Genomic DNA, 16,566 nt, shown 5'->3' on the forward strand with positions numbered 1-16,566 from the left:
TTACTGGCCGCCGTCTTTGCCTGCACTAAGTTCAGAGACTATGTTTACGGAAAGCCCATCATCGTGGAAACGGACCACCAGCCCTTGGTCACCATCATAAAAAAGCCCATCCACGCCGCCCCTGCCCGTCTCCAGAGGATGCTACTACGGCTGCAGAGCTACAATATCAGCCTGGTCTACAAAAAGGGTAAGCACATGTATCTTGCAGACACTCTATCCAGAGTTCCATGCACAAAGACCCCACAGAGCCGGTCCGAGGCCACAGAGTTTGAGGTCATGACTGTGGGGTGCATCTCCACGGCCCGTCTGGAGGAGCTGAAAAGGCACACAGCACAGGATGATGTGCTACAAGCCCTCAGCTCAGTCATCCACAGAGGGTGGCCATCCAGAGAAGGGCAGCTCCAGGCCATCATCGCGCCTTTCTTTCCCTACAGAGACGAGCTCAGCGTGGAGGACGGCCTCATCATGAAAGGCCACAAAGCAGTCATTGCCTGTTCCCTGCACAGAGAGTACATCAACATCGTTCACAAAGGTCACCCGGGTATCGACGCGACCAAGCGCAGAGCCAGGAGTGTTATCTTCTGGCCGGACATGTCAAAGGACATCGCGGAGGAGCTGCTCTCATGCACGGTATGCAACAGCACCACACCACATCAGCAGAAGGAACCACTCAAACTCCACCCTGTCCCAGACCTCCCATAGTCTACAGTAGCGGCCGACATTTTCGATTGGCACGGGAAACACTACCAAGTCCTCGTTGATTCCTACTCCGGCTGATTCGAGGTGGACCTCCTCCGTGACATGACATCGACAGCAGTCATCTCGAAGATCAAGAGGCATTTCTCTGTGCATGGTGTACCACACACACTTCTCACTGATAATGGTCGACAATACACAAGCCAGCAGTTCCAGGAGTTTGCCAAACAATGGGACTTTACTCACTCCACAAGCAGCCCTGAATTCCCACAATCGAACGGGCTTGCAGAGAGGGCTGTACGCAGTGCCAAGCAGCTCATGGAGAAGTCTCACAGAGATGGGACTGATGTTTTCCTCAACCTGCTGAACCTGAGAAATCTCCCCCGTGACACGACACTGGGATCCCCTGCTGAATGCCTCATGTCCCGACAGACTCGCACTGACATTCCTGTGAGCAGCAAACTGTTGCAGCCTTCTACAAGACACAGCAGGCACATCCACGACCAACTCCTTAACAAGAGACTGACAGTGAAACGTCACTACGACAAGTCAAGCCGCCCACTACAGCCTCTCCAGGAGGGGCAAGTCGTCCGCATGCAGACAGAAAGGGGTTACAACAAACTTGGCACTCTGACGGAGGTGCGCAAGGAGCCACGGTCCTACGTCATCCAGGCCAACGGCAGGACCTACAGGAGAAACCGTCGCCACATCCTCCCTGTGGCAGAGCCCCCACCGCCTCCGCTCCAGCCCCATGACCCAGAGTGGCAGGATACCAGCTCTCCTCCAGTGGGAGGCACGACACACGCACCAGACACACCATGCACCAGAGCCCAACACCCCCAGCCCACCGCCCCCTTCCCCTCTCACTCCCAATTTACCTCCGCAGGTCCCCATCCAGCACGGCAGACCATACACTACGCGTTCAGGTCGCACTTGCAAGCCCAAATACATGTGAAGAGACTTACCCGTTTAAAATGAAAAAAAAACAACAAAAAAACTGAAAAGCTGTGAAAAAAAAAAAAAAATCATGTTCATTATTTCAGTCTTTGTGTATTGCCCGCTATGTATTATACTGTGTATTGCCGGATATGTTTATGACCGTATTGTTGAATCTCAATAGGTTGTTAACTTCTGCGTAATGCCTGACAGGTTTCTGGCAGTACTGTTAAATTTCAATAAGTTATGTCTGTTTGCGATGTGCACTTACTAGTCAGTTGGGGCGTACCCATTAAGTTAAGTTAAAAACTTAGAATGGTGTGAAGGACCAGTCCTGGATCAGTTCTTAAAAAGAACATCCTGTTTTCTTGTGTTTATCAAGTTTTGTATATATATTATAGGCTAAAAGGAGAGGATATAGATCATTCCGTAAATGATTCTTTGTACTGTTTGTTTAACACTGGCCACCGTACTTGTGTGACGTGGGCCAATCGGAATGCTTATTTCCCCTGTGCTATGTCTGTTATGTATCTGGCGCGAGCGGTTGGATTCTTCAGTTCAAGTAAACTACAGTAACGGTAAACCTTGTGTCGCGTGATCTTTGACACATACACGGAGAATAAACATTCTACATTCACCATACAGGATCCATGACGTTTGAAAATAATCATACCTTAGACCAGTCTCCAAATTTCCACTCAAAACATTTAGAGTCGTCCTCACAGGATTCCTCTTGAGTTGGCTTGGACAAAGGGTCACATAGTTCTTTAGGGTTTGTACACAACACTGTCCTTCTACGAACACCTTGACCACAGTTTGATGAACACTGGAGAAAGTGAGAGAAAACTTTAATGAGAAAATAGCAGTTTTTTACAGCTATGCTATACTTTAAAGCTGCGGTCGGCAACTTTTTTTTAGTCATATTAGCTTGAACTGTCATGGGATTCTAGAAGTAGAATATTAAATGGGCTGTTTAGGAAAAATAACGAATCTGTAGCTCCCTCTGAAGCCTGTAATCATGCTTGCAAAAATCGAGCGCTCCCGGCTGTTTTTAACCAATCAAGTTAGGGTGGAGGAATCCTACCTGTCAATCACAGCTTGTGCACACGCTGCTGAGCGTGAGTCTGCCCCAGCTTGAGTCTGCCCCAGCTTGTGTGCGCTCACACTGGTGTGAACTCACGTGCACAACCTCGTCCACAGAGGAGGAGGGGTTTGGGTGGCGATTCGGAGCTTGTTAGAGGTTGGGGGAGGGACCTGAAAGTTGTGTCAGTTCGAATTTTCCGACTTTAGACTCGGAATTTTGAAAACCTGCCGACGGCAGCTTTAAGGACCTGTCTGACACTTGCATTCCTAACATCCCCTAAAAGGAACTTAACATACCAGGGCCCTAGAGATGAGTTTACTGTCTACACTTGTGTTGTAACTATACACTAATGAATGTATTTCACAGTATCAGTTAGTTAAATTGTTCAAACTTGCAGATGACACTATAGATGTGGGTTTGATCGCAAATTTGCTTCTGCGAATCCCTCCCTAAGTACTTCAGTGTTCCATGAGAAAAAGATCAAATCCAGACTAGCAAATATAATAAACAATGAAATACCATATCCTTATGGATTTGATCTTGTTCTCTTGAAATGTATTGTATTTCATACATTTGTCTTGTAATGGATTGGACTGAGTGTCTCTTTGTCAGTGCATGAAGCTCAAAATGCCAATTAACTGTTGACATGGTAAACCATAAATTGGTAAACAAGTGGAAGCAATCTATTGACTAAAACTATGTAAGCAAGATAAGCCCTATTCGGACGGGACTAGTTTAATGGGGGGACCTGGGGTAAAGTAATAATAACCGGGAAATCTAGTCCCGTCCGAACGCGCCATGTCAGTAAAGATAGCGGAGTATGTCGGTAAACTTTGCCGAGAATTCTACCTCCTGTGAAACGGTCCGGAGTATCTACCATAGGTAATACTAATCCCGTGCGAATGCGACCTTCGGTAATAAGTACGGAATATGTCGTCACATCCTTTTAAAGAGAGAAACAATTAGGTGTGTCTGTTTGCAAACATGGAGGTTCTGGATGAAGCGCTGCTTGCAAGCACGCATGGTCGGCGCCATGTCTGTTTACAGATGGGGTTTACGGAAGTGAAATGAAACTCCTCCCATGTTAGATGAATAGTACAGGGATTTCTTGTCCCGTCCGAATTGGTCATTTCTTCTCCCTGGCGTCGTCTGGTTAACCAACATTACCATACGTCCCCCCATTGAACTAGTCCCGTCCGAATAGGGCTTAAGAAAGCAAAAATTAATTGGAATGAACTGGTGAATTGGAAGTCAGGCTAATACATCCGATAAAACGATAAAAGACAAAAATCTGAACAAAAGCACTATTGTAATGCACATCCTGATTGGTGGCTCTTAATGAATTACAGCAAACAACAGAGAGGAAGACCAAGATATACAGGGAAGAGAAGTTTATAATGGTGCTTTCATTTGTGTAAAAGTGATCTTAAATACAATAATTTAATTTGAGAAAAATATTCCAAAATATACGTACCTTTGACCACTCTGAAGCATGCCACACTGTGAGACAGGGGGGGCCTTCACAGCCCTGTAGAAAAGGAGGTTTTCTCCCTGGACAGTACATCTCCCTGGTGTGGATGACTGAAGCGTTCTGTACGTGGTAAACACAAGATACCTCCCTCTGCTGAAGTCCTTTACCACATGTGACAGAACAAGGTCCCCACTCACCTGTCACCCATCTGTGAAAAAAGCAGGCTATTACTAGAACCGACAGCTCACTGAAAGTATACTTACCAAATAAAACATTAAAAAACATCTTGAAAACATTTAGCAGAAATAAAACTGAAATATATCAACTATATACAGAAATATAGCTGCCTCTGGTGTTTGATTATTCTGCTGCTTTTATTGTGTTTATTGTAAAAAAAAAATTGATTATGTTATATATTCTTATAACCATTTATGTTATTTCATTTTGCAAAAACAAAAAACTGAAAGATTAATCGTTTCTCAATAGCTGCAGTGGCATTTGCAACTTTTCAGTGGATGTGCTAATTTCAAGTACCAAAATTTATTTTCTTTTTTTTAAAGTGAAATGTGAAATTCTTGTTCCAAGAATTTGAACCTATTTTAAGCAGTCATTAACACATTTTATTCATCAACTAAGTCAAAAAACAAGATCATTATAACGGATTTAATACAAGTCAATGCAGACAATAAATATGTTGTTTTTGTGGAATCCATTCAAGCAGAATGCACTTTAGAATGTATGTGAAGTGAACAACTGAATAAATGCTTGTATGTCGGTCCATATTTCAGTGCCTTAAAAAAACATTTATTTCTTTATAGGTCAGTTATAGAGAATCTGATTTGTACTTGTGATTACTTGTAAAATCTAAACTAATTGACATATTTCAATATTCAAAACATTTAAAGTTTGTCTAAGCCTCTAGATTTTTCTGAATCACTTTCATGACAACAGGTCCAGCATGTTAAATAAAACCTTTTACAAAACTGGAGTTAGTCCATAACACTGAAAGAAGACCAATTTAAAAATACCATACCAACTTTATTTATAAAGCACTTTCACACAACCATAGCTGAAACAAAGTGCTGCACATCAGAAATAAAAAAATTAAATAAAAACAATTATGACCATTTTCATGTCACCAACACAATATACACAAACGTTGCTGTTAAGGCTATAGGAAACATTGCATTAATTGCAGTTATAGATGAATTTGAATTGTAAATTAAGTTTCCAAATGTATGTTGCTGAACCTCAAAGAATGAGAGGGAATGTACAGAAGCAGTTCTTTGTAATATAACAATGTAACAATGTAACATAACAATGTTTCTCCACTCTAATTATTTCAGGAGTAGGGGCCATGAAACACCTTTTGGGTAGCCCCAGGTTTAACCTCACCACACATACTCACACTCACATCCATGTATGCACACACACACACACATCAACACATCCATGTATGCACACACACACACATCAACACATCCATGTATGCACACACACACACATCAACACATCCACGTATGCACACACACACACATCAACACATCCACGTATGCACACACACACACATCAACACATCCACGTATGCACACACACACACATAAACACATCCACGTATGCACACGTATGCACACGTATGCACACACACACACACATCAACACATGCACGTATGCATACACACACATAAATACATACAAACACACACACGCATTCATGCACACGTGGACACACATGCATACATACACACACTCACGCACACACAGCATCGCGGGGGGTGAAAAAAAAAAATATCCAAAAAATAAATAAATAAAAAAATAAAAAAATTGGTATTTTATTCATATTGGAGGTGTTTCTACGTGCCAGAGGGCGACAAACGTGGTATCAATAATAGTACTAATGGGAAAGTGAAGAAGACAGAATGAGCCAGCAGGTGGTGCAGGTGGTGATGGACCAAACGGGTGAAAACGGAGAAGGAAATAATGACAGGTCAGTCTGCTAACCTAACACTACACTACACTGATGCTCCCACCACAACGCACAGTGAAGTGCAACATCTCTCTGTGAGCAGTAGGGGGGTTGGGGGCGCCAGCACTGGGTTTCGCCCGGGGCGTAAATCAGTGTCGGACCGCCACTGCGTTGCCGCACACTGTCGATTTGCGGCCAGTGACCCACAGCATCAGCACGGACATCTTTTGTGGGAATAGCCTTAGTTGGTCCCCTGCGCTACTTCTTCTGGAACTCTTGCTCCACACCAGACGAAGGCCGCCCCCTCTTTTTGGCCGATAGATCTTTGCCTTGCATGCAGAGGGCCTGTGCAATGGAAAGCCTGAAAGCCAGCAAGTCCTTCTGCTTCTTCCGTGGAACATTCATACTGTCACAATCACGCCGATAGAGCAACCAGCCGTTGACAATCACCATGTCCACGAAGTGAAAGAAGAATCGGTGGTAGTACTTCTTAGACCTGATGAGGATACAGTAGTAGGCAATTAGGGCATCAAGTGCATCAACACCACCCATGAACTTGTTATAGAGGGTGATGATGCTAGGACATTCCACAGACACTTTCCTCCTTTTCTGTCCCACCTCTCTATGAAGGAAACAGGCTGGGCACTTGCAAAAGTGCTGGCAACAATCACCCCTCTGTTGTCAAACCATTTGACAGCCCTAACCTCCACACGGTCAACAACACCCTGTCGCTCCTCAAATGTCCCTCTTCCCTTCTTTTTGAGCTTTTTGTCTTCGCTGAAACTGCAGCCTTGAAGGCAATTTTGCCGCACAGTGGCAAGGGCTGGTATCCCCCTGTTTGCAAGAGCTACAAACAAATCGCGTGAGGAAAACCAGTTGTCAAAGTACAACTGGTGGTTGACAGAGCCTTCAATAACTTGTGCAAGTTTTAGCACGACGTTCCCGCTTGCCCCGATGTCTTGTGAACCTGGTGGAGGATGAGATTTCCCTGCATAAACATCAAATGAGTGCACCAGACCTTTTGTGTCACACAAAACAAAGATTTTGTATCCCCATTTGTACGGCTTTTTGGGGATGTATTGTTTTAGAACAGAGCTGCCTTTGAATGGCACCATTTGTTCATCAATAGACAGCATTTGATCTTGAGGCAGAGCTTGGAATTTGGGGAGCAGGGAATCAATTAGTGGCCTAATTTTGAACAGCCTGTCACTGTTGTTGGGTGCCGTGTTGTCACTCAAATGAAGGAAATGTTTAATTTCTTCCCACCTGTCGCGGGGCATCACATCAGCCACCTGCTCTACACGACATGCATTAGACCAGTAGATCCTAGAGTGAGGTAAGCAGATAACACTCATGTACAGAACAGTTCCAATGAACGGCTCCAATTCCTTCCGAACGAATTTCAAGGCATGGTTTGGATTTTCTTGTGTGCTGTACAGATAGCTCTGATGTAGTGTATCTGCTGGTGATCCGGGTTTCTGGAGGCCAGCAAAATGTTAGACCAGACTTTCAGCCAATCATAATCTGTATTAAGATTTGGGATGTCGGCTCTCCATGAAATTTCCACTGCAAGGGGTCTATAAGCATGCTCGGAAATATACCAATATAGTTTGAAGACTAGACCTCTCGTGCTTCTGGCGCTACGTAGAATCTTGTCTAATGGATGTGGTGTGAGAGGACACGGAACTCTGCAAGCTCCCAAAACAGATGTCAATTGCAGATAGAAAAAAAAGAAAGAACATGAAATATCAAATTGTGTGCACAAATCTTGAAAGGAGTGCAAACCCATGTCTCCTATCCCATGCTAGGACAGGAGACGCTCTCTGAAGAGCTGGGTCTTCAAGATTTTCTTGAAGACATTCAGGGACGCCCCTGTTCTGGTAGCGCTCGGTAGGTCATTCCACCATCGTGTAACGACACATGAAAAGAGTCTGGATTATCTTAAGCGTGGTGTAGGCACTGCTATACGACAATCCTTTGATGACTGGAGTGACCGAGTTAAGCCTTTGCAAGAGCATTCAAGTAGATGGGAGCCGTTCTATTAAGGACTCTGTAGGCTAACATCAGTGACTTGATGCGGGCGGCTAAGGGTAGTCAGTGGAGCTCAATGAACAGAGGGGTGACGTGTGATCTTTTGGGCTGACCGACGAACAGAGGCGCCTCCGCGTTCTGGACCATCTGCAGAGGTTTAACAGCACAGGCAGGGAGAGCAGTTAGGAGAGCGTTGCAGTAGTCAAGGCGGGAGATGAGCATGGCCTGCACCAGGAGCTGGGTGGTGTGTTGGGTTAGGTATGGCCTGATCTTTCTTATCTTCAGCAATGCAAAGCAGCATTATCAAGCAACGGAGGTAACATGATCTTGGTTGGTCATCAATCATGACACCCAAGTTTCTAGCTATCTTTGATGGAGCAAGAGGGATTCAGTTTGGATGCAGGTGCTGTGGTGTATGGTTGGTTTGGCTGGAAAGACAAGCAGTTCAGTTTTAGAGAGGTTTAGTTGGAGGTGAAGGGCTTTCATCCATGTCGATATGTCAGAGAGACGGTCTGAGATTCGTACTGAGACCGTGTGGTTGTCAGGCGGGAATGACAGATGGAGCTGGGTATCGTCAGCATAGCAGTGGTATGAGAAGTAGGGCTGTCGCAGTAACCGCAAAAATGAAATATCGCGATATGAAGAAGCCCACCGCGATTCATGATGGGTCACCGCCATCACCGCCATCACCGCCATCACCGCCATCACCGCACGTCACCTGATCTCACCACAACACACGTTGAGAAGGAGACAATGGCAGTTGCACTGCTATCAAAACTAAATGTTACTTCACCCCTTTGCTAGCATTTCGGCTTTCAGCCAAATGAAAAGGGGGAACCAGCCAATTTAAATGAGGCAATCTGTAAAATCTGCAACAAAACGGTTCAAGTAAAACTAATTTAAGGGCTCACCTAGCAAGCTACCATCCAGCTATTGCTACTGCTACTGTTTGCTTATAGCTGCCACTTTGTCAGTAAAGAATGAGGCAAAGGCGTCTACCGTCCGATTAGTAGCAGATGGCGGAGGCTGACTCTGTGCAGGCCAGTCAAGTTCTTCCACACCAAACTGGCTCATCCAGTCTTTATGGACCTTGCTTTGTTGACTGGTGCGCAGTCATGTTGGAACAGGAAGGGGACATTCCCAAACTGTTTCCACAGAGCTGGGAGCATGAAATGGTCCAACATCTCTTGGTTTGCTGAAGCATTCAGAGTTCCTTTCACTGGAACTAAGGGGCCAAGCCCAGCTCCTGAACAACAACCCCACACCATAATCCCCCCTCCACCAAACTTTACACTCGCCACAATGCAGTCAGACCAGTACCGTTCCCCCGGCAACCGCCAAACCCAGACTCGTCCATCAGATTGCCAGATGCAGAGGCGTGATTGGTCCCTCCAGAGAAGGCGTCTCCACTGCTGTAGAGTCCAGTGGTGGCGTGCTTTACACTGCTGCATCAGACGCTTTGCGTTGCACTTGGTGATGTATGGCTTGGATGCAGTTACCATGGAAACCCATTCCATGAAGCTCTCTATGCACAGTTCTTGAGCTAATCTGAAGGCCACATGAAGGTTGGAGGTCTATAGCGACTGACTCTGCAGAAAGTTGGCGACCTTTGAGCACTATGAGCCTCAGCATCCTCTGACCCGCTCTGTCATTTTACCTGGCCCACCACTTCCTGGCTGAGATGCTGTCCTTCCCAATATATATGTGTGCGTGTGTGTGTGTGTGTGTGTATATACACATACACATATACATATATACACACACACACACACACACACACACACACATATTATAAGATTGTAAAGAGAACACTTAAATTAATTAAAGGATCTAAAGTAAAGTAATATGTAAGTATGTATATATGTACATCAGAATATATATATACAATCAGAAACACATGATTTAGATGATTTAGAAAAAGCTATTGTTGTTAGCTCAGAGAGATCGATTGGACAGAAACAGTCGAAATACAAATCAGGTTCTTAGGATATTTATAAAGCTGCTGTACTTGATGATACATCATTAAATCTTATATGGTTGGAGTTTTACATGTCAACATATGTCACAATGACTTTGTAAAATTACATACTCATATCGTGTGAACACCATATCACAGTAAAGTAAATGTAAAGAAATTATAATCAAGTGTGCAGTCACTACCAATAACTACTGCCGTGTATCTTATGGATGTTTGTTTATCTCACCGATTTTGACAGGGGTGGGAATTGCAGAGTTGTACAAAGGGATGTGGCCGGTTCTCAGGCTGACAGTAGCCATCACTGACCACCTCCATGGTTTTATTGACTATCCTCATACATGAAACCATTGTCCTCCTTTCACCTGCATGTACACAAATAAAAACATTTGCACACATCTCCAAGTGCTGCACATCTTCTGAAACATTATGGGAGGCAGAGAAGACAAGCAACAATAAGATAATTAGCCTTTAACAAGGTACGTTTAATCAACATATTCGCATGCAGTAGCCATTTGTTCAAGCACCAATATAGATTGATCAGCATCTAAATTAAATTGCTTCGATATGTGAGGAGCTATCTCCACCTTGTGTCTTATACAGTGTTCCTAGTATGCATTGGGTAGTAGCTACCAAAATGGTGGGAAACAGTGGCATGGTCACCTAAGATTCACTTGTGCATGTGGGGAGCAAAAGCTGCTGTTGTTCAAACAGCTGAAATCCTTAATGCTGGCTGGAGCTCAAAAGTGTAAAAGCACATATTGCAGCTTGTTGTATGTTGTCCACTGGCAAAATCCTGTTCATCGTGTGAATTTCTGGTCATGTTAATACATAGGTAAATAAAAATAAACAAATATATTCATATGTTTGCAGAAGTTTCCTTCCACATAGACCACCCATGGGAATAGCAGGTATATCTTTCTTCTTCAACCTGCCAGGCTGTAAAGATTTTTCAGGAAAAACATGAAAAATATTCTGGGTGTACATTTGACTTGTCAAAATCAAAAGGATATCACAACAACTTCCTGTGTGTCCTTGTACTTCTATGTAACATTGACTGACAGCTTTTTGTACATCAACAACATCATATTGCTCATAACTTTTTGGAGTTTCCAGTTATACTTTTTTATTCAGTGCATTCCAGAATAGAATAGAATGGAATAGAAAACACTTTTTTCATCCTCTTTTGGGAAAATTCAAATTATTATGTAGCTCAATTGAAATATTTACAATGATTGTATATTAGAACAATAATAAATGAATAAATAAATGTGAGAAGAACATGTCAGCAGTCCCTGTTAACCCTTTTAATGCCATGGTTATTTTTGTGAAAATGCTGGGTTTGGGCATCAAAATTTCAAAAGGTTGTGGCTAGACAGTGGTAGCAGATAGAGCCTAACTGTAAATTAGAAAATTGTTGTGAATGACCCAAAGTTTATTTTGGGGGTATATTTCCCCATCTAATTTGCATATTATGACGTCATAGGGTGGCGGCCATTTTTAATTTATAATTAATGATAGAAATTATCCAAACATTTGAATAAATAATTGCATATATTTTACAATATTTGCCCCCTACCATCACTAATTATGGTGTACACATACAGTATGATTAGGAAAACAATAAATTGTAAACCAATAATATAGCGCACAAGCAATGGTCGGTTATTTTTGTGAAAATGCTGGGTTTGAACATCAAAATTTCAAAATGTTGTGGCTGGGCAGTGGTAACAAATAGAGCCTAACAGTAAATTAGAGAAATGTTGTGGATGACCCAAAGTTTATTTTGGGAGTAAATGTCCCCACCTAATTTGCATATTATGACGTCATATGGTGGTGGCCATTTTGAATTTATAATGAAAGATCTAAAATTTCCAATACATTTGAATAAATGATTACATATATTTTACAATATTTTCCCCCTACCATCACTAATTATGTTGTACACATACAGTATGATTGGGAAAACAATACATTGTAAACTAGCAATGCATATTGTAACTAATATAGTGCACAAGCAATGGTCGGTGGGTCTTTTGACTGTCAGCATAAAAATCTCATAAGACTGTGAGATGACATTGGTGATATTGAGTGTAACTGAAGATGAAGCAAACATTTATAATAACCCAATGTTTATGTCTGGAGTAAATTTACACATCTGATTTGAATACTGTGATGTTATAGGGTGATGGCCATATTGAATTTTGAAAATATTTTGCATAAATGTTGAAGTTATTTCAACATTTCCCCGCCCACTAAATGCAATGTTCCACACTTACTCTATACTCAGACAAAATCAGAAAAAAGTGAACATAATGTAGAACTACAACTAGAACTAGAACTATTTACATGAATAACCACAACTGTAACTGTAACTATAACTAGCCTATGTATAGTGTCATATGGAAACATGCATGTAAGGGTGTGTGTTTTTTTGTTTTTGTTTTTTCTACTGATGCTTGCTCCGCATGGAGCAGGTGCTGCGTGATGGCCACCTCTCCCTCTCCCTCCCCTACCAGCCTTGCGCACTGCCTGGCTCTCGCAGGTGAAAGAAGTATCATCCCTGACACGACTACTCCCTCGAGTCATTCTCCGACCCCGTTTACCTCTTCCACCCGCCCCAACATTTCCTCCACTCATTTCGCCATCACCCTGCAAACCCTCCCCATGAGCAGGCACAGCGTGGCCGGTGCGGTAAAACGCCAAGACTTTCACAAGCCCGGATTTCGCTGCGTGCAGTGCTACCAACCACGTCCCCCAACCTCCCCATGACCACCAGAACTATCACCACCATTTGCATTTGGGCCAACTTCAATTTTATGACCGCAAAAGGGTCGGGGGTGTTTGGTTGTGCTTGTGCAACACGTATCTCAGCCACAGACTCTGCCTCTGCCACAGGCGAGCCGGGAGAACTCGGATCACTGAACGAAATATCATCCTCTGAAGGCATATGTTCCGCTTCAGAATCGGGATCTGCAAACAGTAAGCCTATAACATCAGCTCTAGACATGCTTCGCTTTGCCATTTCACCGTAATCTGCACAATATAAACTATAAACCGCTAGCTCATCAAACTTTGCTACCTCTGTTAGCTCCGCTAAAATCCCACACGTTTCAGTGAGATTTCATCGAATAAAATACATTGGAGGCATATGTTATTCTGAGTTAGGAATGAAGTAGAACAGGTCTGCCCCCAGTGGAATGGAGTTTGAACAACATTTAACACTCTACATCACACAACAGGCATTTTAATTCAGTATCGCGTCCTGTCGCAATTTTGCGACCACGGCATTAAAAGGGTTAAAAAGCCTTCTGGCTGTGGGAACAAAGGACCTCCTGAAGCTCTCAGTCCTGCAGCCTCTCACTGCAGCTGCTCCTCTGTCCTGCAGGATGCTGTGGAGAGGATGTTTATTATTCTCCATCACAGAATCTAACTTCCTCCTCATCCGTTTCTCCACCACAGCACCGAGAGGGTCCAGCCTTCTGCCTACAACAGAACCAGCCTTTTTCACCAGTTTGTCCAGGCGCCTACAGTTTCTGTCTGTGGTGCAACTCCCCCAGCAGACAGCAGCATAGAACAGTGCACTCTCAATGATAGTGTGATAAAACATACTCATCATATCACTGCAGACATTGAAGGACCTGAGCCGTCTCAGGAAGAAGAGACGGCTCTGGCCCCTCCTGTACACTGCGTCTATGTTGGCAGACCACTCCAGTTTATTATCCAGCACCACCCCCAGGTATTTGCAGGTCTGAACAGTCTCTATCTCCCCTCCATCAATGCAGACTGACTGGTATGGGGTTTTAGATCTCCTGAAGTCCACCACCAGCTCTTTGGTCTTGGTGGTGTTCAGGAGCAAACAGTTCTTTTTGCTCCAGTCAGTAAAGGCCTCCACAAGGTCCCTGTACTCCTTCTCCTGTCCACCATGCACACATGCCACAACAGCCGTATCATCAGAATACTTCTGAATGTGGCAGGACTCTGAGTTGTACCTGAAGTCTGATGTGTACAGGGTGAAAAGAAAAGGAGCCAAAACAGTACCCTGCGGAGCCCCAGTACTGCATTCCAGAGTTCCAGAAACACATTTCCCCATCCTGACATACTGTGGTCTGGCAGACAAATAGTCTGTAATCCATGATGTCAGGGAGGGGGCCACACCCATACCGAGCAGCTTGTCTTTCAGTATGGGAGGCTGTATGGTGTTGAAGGCACTGGAGAAGTCAAAGAACATGACTCTCACATATGAACAAATATATTTATTATGAATGTATTATTAATAATATTAATATGTATTATTAATATATATTCTGAAATAGATATTACAGTGTTGAATAGCAAATATTCACCACTTATTTAATGGAAAATTGTAAATTATAAAAAAAATGGAAAATTTACACCATTATATCACTTTTGTCAAAGTTCAGTCATCTGGCCCTCAGTAGTTTTCCATTGATCCTGCCTCTGCCCCACCCAGCCTGTCAGCCACACCCACCTTGTCAGTTTACTCCACTCACCTGTGCACTTAGCTGCCTCTCATCACATGCACTCAGCCCAGCATATACTCACCAGCTCCACACTCACTCCTTTGCCAGATTGTTCTTTGCAATACGAGACTTCCCAGCATTCTCCAGCCTTTCTTCCTGGTGCCGACCTCGCCTGTCCCTGCTTCCCCTGCTTCCCCTGCCTCCTGGTAAATCAACCCAGCCTTCTGTCCCTGACCAAGAGTTTAGCCTCTCCTCTCCTGATTCCTGTTTGCCGGTTTCTGAACTGTTTGCCTGTCTGCCAGAGTCTTAGTAAAACGTTGAACTTTTACCACTGAGTCCTTTGTACTGCAACTGGGTCCATACACCACCCGTTACAACTTTCACTGCATTGATGAAGACGGCACTTAACATGTCTAGCTGCAACTTATTATTATTGTCATCTGGTGATTGTTTTCAAAGATAATTGATTCAGAAAATTATAAAATGATATGATCCTGAAGAGGCCCTTCACAATGTCTGCTTTTCCCAAATGTGTAAATGGGCAAAAGTAATGACAAAAAAATGTTCAAACAGTGGAAAAGATGGAACAATGAACTTTTTGAATTTTTAGATGAAAAATGACATTAGAAATATCAAAAATATTTTTTAATTAGCTGAATTTAAACGAAGCATTTCAGCACCACTTTTATACCGCATTTAATCTTTAACTTTCTGCACTCCATAGATTTTACATGTCAAAATCTTATTTTGAAAATAGCTAGTGACTAAAGCTGTCAGATATATTAAGTAATGTAAAGAGTACAAAAATACGCCTCAAATAAGAAGAAAGTATGGTACAACACAGGTAAGTCAAATTTGTGCTTTCGGGCTTAACTTAAGTAATTAGTCATATTCTGTTATTGCAGTCTATCAATTTGCTTCCACAAAATTCCCCAGAAAACACATATATTTAAGGGCTAATTTCTTATTGATCAATTCATGGGCAGTATGACCCCAACATCTCAAGATTATTTGGGTTTACAATGTTTGGTTTCAGTAACCCAAAATGAAAGATTCCATTAATTTGATGAAAGTCATTTTAATGTATTGTCTTTGTTTTGTATGATCATTAATAACCAAAGCAATGAAGAAATCATACCTCCGCCACACTGGACAGTACAGTCTTGCCAGCGACTGTGTGTCCAGATAAAGAGGTACTCTGGTTCCCTCTGTTCCTCACTGCTCCCGTCCTGAGATGTGTTCAGGGAAACAGTATACTCATAATGGAGCCCATAACTCTGGTCATGAAATAGTAGCACCTGAAACAACAACATAGGTGGGTTTAAAGCAGGGATGCACCGATCCGCTTTTTTCACCTCTGATACCGATACAGAAAAACATTGCAGAATTATGATAACCAAAGGTAAGTTTCATTGTGTGGAAAAGACTGGGATCGTTATTTTGTGCAAGGCAACATCAGACTTGACTTAAACATTTCTTTCCTACTTAAAAAAAACAAATAAACAGATATAAATGTACTGAATTACTTATTTATTTAATAATTGTGCACCAGTAAAGCAATCTTAACCATAAAAATATAACAAGTGTAACTGGTTCAGTCAGTGCAGTTAGGGATTCAAAACCCAAAGTAAAACAAAATAAATATTAAATTATAAAGGAGCTGAAATTGAGAAAAAAATAATAGCTTCACAAGCTTGGTTGGTAGACTTTCAAAATAAATAGCAATCAGCTCTTTATATAGTTTAGTGCAAATGGGAATTAAACATCAAAAGCATCTGAACAAAACAATTGCTTCTGTTGCTTGGTAAAAAACTAAAAGTAAATAAACAAAACAAAGGTAGTCCCAAGTTTTTTCATCATGAGAGGGGGCAGAAGGCCCTTGGATGAATTCCAATCCAGTAAGAGAACATTTCAAGATTTTGC

The 16,566-nt window shown here is 42.7% G+C and overlaps 1 protein-coding gene across 2 annotated transcripts in view; it reads right to left on the reverse strand.

Annotated features, from left to right (window-relative positions):
- The window catches only part of adamts17 (ADAM metallopeptidase with thrombospondin type 1 motif, 17), a 224,415-nt gene that overhangs the window by 19,672 nt on the left and 188,177 nt on the right, over positions 1-16,566 (reverse strand). For both annotated transcript variants that reach the window (XM_075458750.1, XM_075459484.1), the window contains 4 exons: positions 15,782-15,941; positions 10,389-10,524; positions 4,191-4,395; positions 2,306-2,458 (listed from right to left, as the gene is read on the reverse strand). In XM_075458750.1, coding sequence (XP_075314865.1) covers positions 2,306-2,458; positions 4,191-4,395; positions 10,389-10,524; positions 15,782-15,941 — 654 coding nt within the window. The remainder of the gene's footprint in view (positions 1-2,305; positions 2,459-4,190; positions 4,396-10,388; positions 10,525-15,781; positions 15,942-16,566) is intronic.

The sequence above is a fragment of the Odontesthes bonariensis genome, chromosome 1, assembly GCF_027942865.1.
Source record: "Odontesthes bonariensis isolate fOdoBon6 chromosome 1, fOdoBon6.hap1, whole genome shotgun sequence".
In the NCBI taxonomy this organism is placed as follows: domain Eukaryota; kingdom Metazoa; phylum Chordata; class Actinopteri; order Atheriniformes; family Atherinopsidae; genus Odontesthes; species Odontesthes bonariensis.